The 9,135-nt window shown below is 32.6% G+C and overlaps 1 protein-coding gene across 1 annotated transcript; it reads left to right on the plus strand.

Annotated features, from left to right (window-relative positions):
• The first annotated feature begins 508 nt into the window (after positions 1–508).
• Positions 509–5,227, plus strand: LOC139526691 (toll-like receptor 6). The gene is made up of 2 exons (XM_071321852.1): positions 509–1,103; positions 1,464–5,227. The coding sequence occupies exons 1-2, from the start codon at positions 509–511 to the stop codon at positions 2,585–2,587; spliced, it is 1,719 nt and encodes a 572-aa protein (XP_071177953.1). The 3' UTR covers positions 2,588–5,227.
• The last annotated feature ends 3,908 nt before the right edge of the window (positions 5,228–9,135 follow it).

Raw genomic sequence — 9,135 nt, forward strand, 5'->3', positions numbered from 1 at the left:
AGAAAAGAGATAATCTGTCCTCATAGTTTACAAAAATTAATAACCGATTCAAAACAAATGCTCCTGCATGCCGCCCCCGACCCGGAATATCATATGGTCGTCCCCTTAGAAAAAATTTGTTCCAAGATGTTGACGATTAAACGCATTCTATTTTCAGAAGCAAACAATATGTTTATAGTTGTTAACAGAAGGATGCTGTGAAGTTCAGAAAAATAAATCGTCCGATCTACCCATTTTATAGTTACAAATAATCATAACGATACTATTCTAAGATGGTTATTTTATGTAGCGTCAATACTATTCCAATATGGCCCCAATATATTATCTTTACGTATGGTAGGTTAGAGTTCAGAGTCCGATAGTTATTGTAACTTCTTCTGCTACTACTGAAAATGCTTTGTTTGTAAATTTTTCAAGTCGAAATAATATCGGCAGACTGTTAAACATAATGCAATCAAAATACATTTTTTTTTCAGATACAGTTTTTGAGAAGGACAAATATACCGGTATGTCGACTACCATTTGTGGAATGGTACTGTTATTGTTGATTCATAGTGTCGTTGTGGAAGGTTGTCCCCAGCCGTGTAAATGCAACAGAGCTATTGTTACATGCCACAGAGAGCTGCAATATATACCAAAACTACCAGATGACACTAAAGTGCTAATATTTTCTGGAAATTATCTTCCCGTAATTAATCAAAATACAATGTCAAATCTAACAATGTTAAAGTTAACTGTACTTGTTTTACGTAACAACCGTGTTCAAACTATATCAAAAGATGCTCTTTCGAAACTGCCTTTCTTGGAAAAAATAGATCTGAGCGGAAACAAAAACCTTACAATATACCAAGTAGCTGACACACTAAGGGGAATACGGTCCACATATCTTCATACTGTTATACTCAATTCTTTTTACTGGGACAAAGATCTGTCAACTATATATCAGGCCTTATCGGTACCGCAATTCAAAATAAAAACCTTGATATCTGAAGGCAATACATTCACAATATTGAATTTAACATCACTTAGTCGCCATCTTCCAGAATTAGAACATTTAAGTGTGAAGTTCAACAGTATACAGACATTTATCACTGATCATGCTCGTAAGCTGAAAACACTTTATTTAGATTACAACTACATCGAATTAAAAGCGAATATGTTCGGGACACCAAATGATTGTTTTTTTCCGAATCTTGAAATTTTACAAATCAAATCTAATTTCATCATATATTTTGAAAACCGTTTCACCTGCCTTGACAATCTACATACTCTCAAAATAGGTAGGAATCCTGTGAAGCGCATTCTCAGTAATACGTTTTATAACTTGACTTCATTGAGGACGTTGATGATCATTAATACTGGCGGACGCTTATATGAAATTGAGAGCTTGGCATTCAGAAGTGATACTATACAAACCTTAAACTTTTCAGCAAACAATTTTCCATTTACTTCTGTAATTGCAGAACGATTCAAATTCAATCCAGATGAAATTTTTAACCATTTACCACAATTAGAAGTTTTGGATTTAAGTGAGAACAAGTTTAATGTGACTAATGATGTGTTGTTCAGAATGCTTATTCCTTTGAAAAATCTGCTAAATTTGACTATAAGACATTGTGCATTGACAACAATACCGAAGAATTTGATTTTCAGACTTCCGAAATTAAGATACCTTGACTTGTCACAAAATCATATTAAGACGTGGAAAGGTAACACTGCGTTCAGTAATGTATCATCCATCGAAGTACTAAGACTTGATATGAACTACATCACAGTATTCAAAGAATCGTTGTTTCCATCGTACTTAAGAAGAAATTTGAAAAGTATATATCTAGCTAATAATCCTTTTTCATGCACTTGTAAACTACTTTGGCTACGGAAGTGGATAGAAGAAAAATCAAAAAGATTTAAGCAATACCCTGAGGATTATATATGTAGCACACCTATCGAGTTACATGGTTCATTGTTAAAAAGCTACTTTCCTTCAGACAGAAAATGTGAAAGTATAAACGAACTTCTTATAGCATTTACAGTGTTATCAACAATTGGTATTTTTGTTGTCATGCTTGCAAGTTTGGTATATAAAGGTCGATGGCACATACGTCATGCAATTTACCTATGTCATGTGCGACGAAAAGGTTACGAAGGCATGGATGATGTGTCAAATATCTTATATTCGGGATTTGTCGTTTATTGCGAAGAAGACCAAGAGTGGGTGAAGGACAAATTTGTCAAAATGGTTGAAATAAACGACCGTAAACTGTGTATTCATCATCGCGATTTTGACGGAGGAAAATTAATTATTGACAATATCGCAAACGGAATTGCCCGAAGTAAAAAAGTTATACTTATTCTGTCACGAGCAATGATACAGAGTGATTGGTGTCTGTTTGAAATGCGACTTGCACATACAAAGTTTCTAAAGCGTGCAGACTCACTTTTGATTATAATGTTAGAGACCGTATCACCTGATGATATGCCGAAGTCTTTACATACACTTTTAACAATATCAACATATATACGATGGTCAGGTGGTTTGACAGAAGAGGAGGAGTTTTGGAAGAAAGTTCGGAGGGCAATAAAATGATATTGTCACTGATAAGTATTTCCACTAGTGTTTTAAGTGACCCTTAGATACATAGAGATTAATACATGGTCTTTTCCATATCAGCCTGGGTATCATCCCGAGACCCCCATATCAGCCCGAGACGGAGTCGAGGTGCTGATATGGGTCGAGGGATGATACCCAGGCTGATATGGAAAAGGCCATGTATTAATCGCTTTATCATATACTTCCGACAATAGTTTTATGTAAGCCAAATAAACAAATGCAATAACTAAAACAGTCAAACATTTTATAAAGAAAATTAAAATTATGAATCAAATATACTATAGTTGTCCAACAACAGCATCATTAACTCGTTATATATTTATGGTAACATTTCCTATAGAGGCATTTTGAAACATCGAAAATTTGGAAGAGTTTTACGATCATTACTACTCCATGTTTGTTGTACTATAAAATGATTCATAATTGTCAATGGCATTTGTTAGCAAGTATTAAACTATCCCCACAAAAGTTCCCGTAAATTTTGACGTTGTCATAAAAAACATCTGACGTCACAATGGAAAAGTAAACAACCGATGACGGAAACACCGGAAGTAACTTGCACGAGAGGCACTGATATGGTTTTTTTGCACGAGATGCACCTGATATGGGTTATCAGCCCGGGTGGGAAGATATGGCTTGTGCCCTTCCGCCCATTACACATATGCAAAAGCTATCATATTAATGCTAAGTATATGATAAAAACTGTTCTTAAAAAAACAATGGGTGAGATATGATGTGATATCGACAGCAATAACGCTTTTAAAATTCACCATCCTTTCCTGACCTCTTTGTAAGAGTTATCTCATTAAGCATGTGTTCATGTTATCACCAATCGTTAAACAAGCTTTTCAATTGTTCGCCACAACCTCATGATGCATTTAAATCTTGTATGTGTTATTTTAAGTAAGCATATAAAGCGAAAGCGGTGTGTATATAACTCATATGGGCATTACAGTGTTTAAACTTTTCAAAAAAGAGTACGGTATAGTTATGTATGATGCATAGGGAAATTAGGAATGCTGAAAAGTTCATGGAGGAATAGTGTATAAAAATAAAATTGAGAATGGAAATGGGGAATGTGTCAAAGAGACAACAACCCGACCATAGAACAGACAACAGCAGAAGATCACCAATAGGGCTTCAATGCATCGAGAAATTCTCGCACTCGAAGGCGTCCTTCATCTGGCCCATAAACAAATATCTATACTTGTACAGGGATAATGGACGCCATACTACACTCCGTATTTTACACAAGAAACTTAAATTAAAAATCATACAAGACTAACAAAGGCCAGAGTCCCTAACTTGGGACAGGCGCAAAAATGCGGCGGGGTTACCTCTAGCCAATGTAGAAAAGTAAACGCATAACAATACGCACATTAAATTCAGATCAATAGAATACCTTGTCCTATTGTCAGAAGAGGTACATGAAAAAAAAGAAAATAAACAAAATGACATCTATACATAATTAATAACAGACTACTAGCAATTACTGACATGCCAGCTCCAAACCTCAATTAAACTGATTGAATGATTATGTCTTCAGCATATGAATATTAGGTACAATCCCTCCCGCGGTTTATTATTATACCATCATAAAATATATAAGAAGAACATTACCCGTGTCATGACAACAACTGGTTTTAAATAAATGTGTTTAATTCCGATGCAAAGACCCAATAAGTGAATCAATATTAAAGCCAAAATTGCAATCTTTAATGACCTGACAACAGCATCCTAACTATAACTCTTCTTAATAAGTCTGTTTAAAGGTTTTGTTAGCTTTTGAGGAGAATATTGACATTTTTGTGTTTTGTAAAGAATTACCATAAAAGATTGGATGTGAAATACCAATGGAACGTATAAGATGTCTGCATGTTGAGTTATATTTACGAAAGATGTCCTTGTACCGAGGATAAAATTTAGTAAACGTTTTGACTAGTTTATTACATCGAAAACCCTGGTGTAATAATTTTTCAGTAATACATAAATTTATCTCGCTAAAATCTTAAATGTTGTTACATTCACGAGCGAATCGTACAAGTTGAGATATATAAACACCGTAAGATGGTGACAAAGGAACGTCACCATCTGCAAATGAGTAATTATAAGGATTAGAAATGAAAAATCATCTCTTTTATCATAAATTTTTGTATCAAGCTTTCCGTTAATGATATAGATATCAAGATGGTTATATTGCGGTGTCACAAAAGATGTTCTGTCTTAAATAATAATGTAATGTTTTGTGTTATGATGATGTTGTAATATTCAGTAGCGTTATAGAGTAGTATGTGCTATTTATACTTTGGGATATATGCTCCCTTTACGCAGTCTTCTGTAGCTAGAAATTTCCACAAATCTGGCCGTCTGTTTTTTTTTTTGAATTATTTCCCTTATTGTCATACCGGTGACTTTTACTGTCTGGTATAGGTTTTGTTAATGAATGAGCTAAGTATGGGACTGACAATTGTTACATAACTGTTCTTTGGACTCTGAAAAGTGTTGAATAGTATATTGAAATTTGCAAAAGTCGATGGAAAAATGTTTTATGTTTGAGTAACATATGTATATATTTAACATCTTCCGAGATAAATAGAAGCTGCTGCTGAAATTCAGTATAAAAAATTATTATAACATATATGTATAACACAATAAAAATATTTAGTTTTCTAGCTTTGTAATATTTTACAGTAAGCATCATAGTAGTTGCTTGGCAACACGAGTTAATGCAATAAAGGCAACAGTAGTATACCGCTGTTCAAACTCATAAATCCATGGACAAAAAACAAAATCGGGGTAACAAATTAGAACTGAGGGAAACGCACCAAACATAAGAGGTGAACAACGACACAACACTACAATGTAACACACACAGAAACGGACCAAGCATCAGACAAAATCCCACGAGAATAACAAATATAACATTAAAACCAAATACATGAATATGGGATAGACAACCCTGACACGTCTTATCGCAATGTGAATTTACACTAAAAAATAAGAGAAAACAAACGACGCAACGTTAAAATGTAACACTCACAGAAACGAACTATAATATAATAATGGCCATATTCCTGACTTGGTACAGGACATTTTTGAAGGAAACAAATAGAGGCAACAGAAGTATACCGCTGTTCAAAACTCGCATATGGAAAGAAAACAAATCGTGGTAACAGACTAAAACTGAGGGAAACGCATTAAATATAAGAGGATAACAACGACACACCATTAAAATGTAACACACACAAAAACGAACTAAGCATTAGACAAAATCCGATGAGAATAACAAATATATCATCAACACCAAATACATGAATTTGGGATAGAAAAGTACTGTGACACGTCTTATCGTAATGTGAATTCACACTCAAATATAAGAGAAAACAAACGGCACAACGGTAAAATGTAACACACACAGAAACGAACTATAATATAACAAAGGCCATATTCCTGAATTTCAAAGCGTTATGAAATATACCTATAATCATTATTTTACAATCATATAATACAATAAGGCATTTCATGATGGTGCCTGTCGAATTATTTGATAAAAAGTCAATCGCCATTTTTGATAAAGGTAAGACAAAAAGAAAAAAAAAATCAACGTCATTGTAGTTAAACAGCTCTTAATATCAGACAACAATTTTAAAATTATCAATGAGTAAACTGGTGTTTTAATTCAAAAGTGTAAGTCGATGAGAATTACTTCTGTCTTTTTTTCTAAAGAGATTTTTAGTACTATCCGTCCGACCAGAAAGAAGATTCTTCAAAATTGCTTTTACAAATCATCTTTTGGCAATGTGTATGCTTATATAATGAGAGCTTAAAATACAAAATAACTTTACGTTGTTATACTCTCCTTCATTAAGATGTTTCTGAATATTTTAAGTGGAGACTACTTTTCGTCAGTAAAATAAAACGATCTGCTAAAATTTCCACTAAAATATGGAATGTAATTGTATGTTTCGATATGTTTTAAAACAAGTTACAGCTTTAGGCAATGTGCAATTTTAGATAATTAGATCTAACAAAATATCTTTACGTTCTTGTACTTTTCTTCAATAAGAGGATATTGAGGTTTCAAATTGCAGTTACAATTGAACCACTACAATTGTTATTACAAAAGGCCAAGAGGTCGCTTATAATGATTTATGAGTTTTGAACAGCGGTATACTACTGTTGCCTTTATTTATTGTAAATGAAGATCTAACGTATTTGATTAGATTGAGTCTTTGATGATAACGTATGAAGATAGTAGACGTTATTAAAAGAAAATTCATTTTATACTTACATTAAGACGTGCATTTGACTTCATTCATAATAGACAAACATTATAATTAACTGAGAAAATTTAATGGGTCTGTGTATTTGTGCTGAGTAAGACGGCTTTTAAATTGAATAACAGAAGAAGATGTTAGATTCTTACCTCAAGGTTTTGTGGATGTTATAAAAATTAACAATGCTCTAACTTTTTAAAAAGTTTCTTAAAAAACATACTCTTGAACATCTTCAATTAAACAAAATAAAATCAAAATTATACAACATAGCTTTGCAAAGCTCCCATATTTTGAATGGTGTCTTCTCAAAACAGGAAAAAGGACTTCGAATAAGAAATTCAAATTGATGGAGAAAAGCAAATAATGTTTAATATGCCATTGAAATGGATTCGTCATGAAAGAAAAATCACAGTTATATTTCACGGTTTTAAATCTCAATATCCTATTATTTTTCTTTTTGTCTATTTATTTTTAGCCATTGCGTTGCCAGATTATTTTTGATCTATGAGTTTGACTGTCCCTCTTATATTTTTCGTCCCTCTTTCAGTAGATTAGTTTTTCTAAAGAATTACATGAAAGGGATGGTGCAGTGTTAACACATTTATACTGTTTGATTCATAACTCGTTTGTTCTAGGTTTTACATTTGCTAACACTATTTAATCCTCACATGCATCACAGATGACATGAAGCGGTGATTGCCAGGGCGTTTACAGATATACACTTCACACCGTGTTATCGTTTTGCCCTTTTTTGTAGATTTTTGTACAAAGAATTTACAGGTAATGATACAAATTGTTTTTGTCATTATAATTGTACACATGAATTTCAGTTTTTTGTCTTTCTGTCTCCATTCCTATTTGTAGTATCCATATCTATACGCAGGCTTTTGTTTGCGTAAAATATCTGTATTATTTGTTCCGTGCTTTTGGCATTTTACACAAAAGCAGAATTATCTTGAGTATATCTATTCTCTTTTTATGTATTTCTTCCTTGTTATACTTTCTCATTACTGTGGATTCATTAGTTTTCATGGGTACCAGTTTGTTTTCTTGGATTAAGGAAAATTTGTATTTTCGTGGATATTTGATTTCGTAGTTTTAGTAAGGTTTGCATATAGACCAATACTACATGTTTAGTTTGTTGAACATTTAGATTCTTCATTCACTTTTAACCACGAAATCAACAACAACGAACCTCAAACGAATTATACTGAATCCACAGTAAGTAATATTACATTCTACTTTCAAGTTGTCAAAGTATCCACCGATGCCCCAATTTTCATCTTCTTCGAGCTTAATTTATCGGTAAAGGATGAACATATCGTGACATGTATCTCAAATAGCAGCTGTATTCAAACTTGAGTTGTGTAACTGTTTATCGTATACAGTAAAATCTTCCACAACGAAAAAGCAATGGAGATATACAAATCTCATCAAGACACAATGGTGTGTGATGCGACAATAAACCACACCTCACATATTTTATGACTTTGTGTCCGAAAATGATATTGTATAATAATTTTTCTGGATGCAAAAACTACATCTAGATAAGTAAGTGTATATGCAATTTCAAATGTCTACATTCAAAAATAGAGTAGAATTTTTTTTAAGTTCTATCTGTAATGTATGCCCTCTGAATACAAAATCACATGAAAGTGTCTATCAATTAGGAAAGATTCAGGTATAAATTGGTGACAGACCAGGTTCATGTATATTTTTTTCAAAATGGGATAATGTAATATAAAATATTACAAAAAGATTAGTAAAGAATATCAGGGAATTAGCACACTACACTCATTTCAAAATAATTTAAACACAACTAAATTTACCGATGCAAATTGAAAAAACTCATTTAATTTCGAATTTTTTTTAATAAATTTATTTTCAAAACTGATCAAATGATCTACACTAATCAATTTTTACTTTTAATTTTCTGCTTGTTACCAATCTTCTGTTAACCTTTTTATCAGTTCATGCTAACACGGTCGAGAATTATACACACACAATCTTACCTACAGTTACTAACATTTATGTGATTTTGTCTCAGTTAAATAGTTGTCTCTTTGGCAATCATAACACATCAGTTTATTATAACAATAATATCACTAATCAATGATGTACGTGCAATTGTAGCGATACGTGACAATTCAAGGAAGAAATCGCCGTTGATCAAATTGATAAGCTATTATACAAATTGAATCGTCGTGTAACTGTTTGTTATCTTGTATGAAGTATAGGGAAAAACAA

Source organism: Mytilus edulis, chromosome 6 (assembly GCF_963676685.1).
Source record: "Mytilus edulis chromosome 6, xbMytEdul2.2, whole genome shotgun sequence".
Classification (NCBI taxonomy): domain Eukaryota; kingdom Metazoa; phylum Mollusca; class Bivalvia; order Mytilida; family Mytilidae; genus Mytilus; species Mytilus edulis.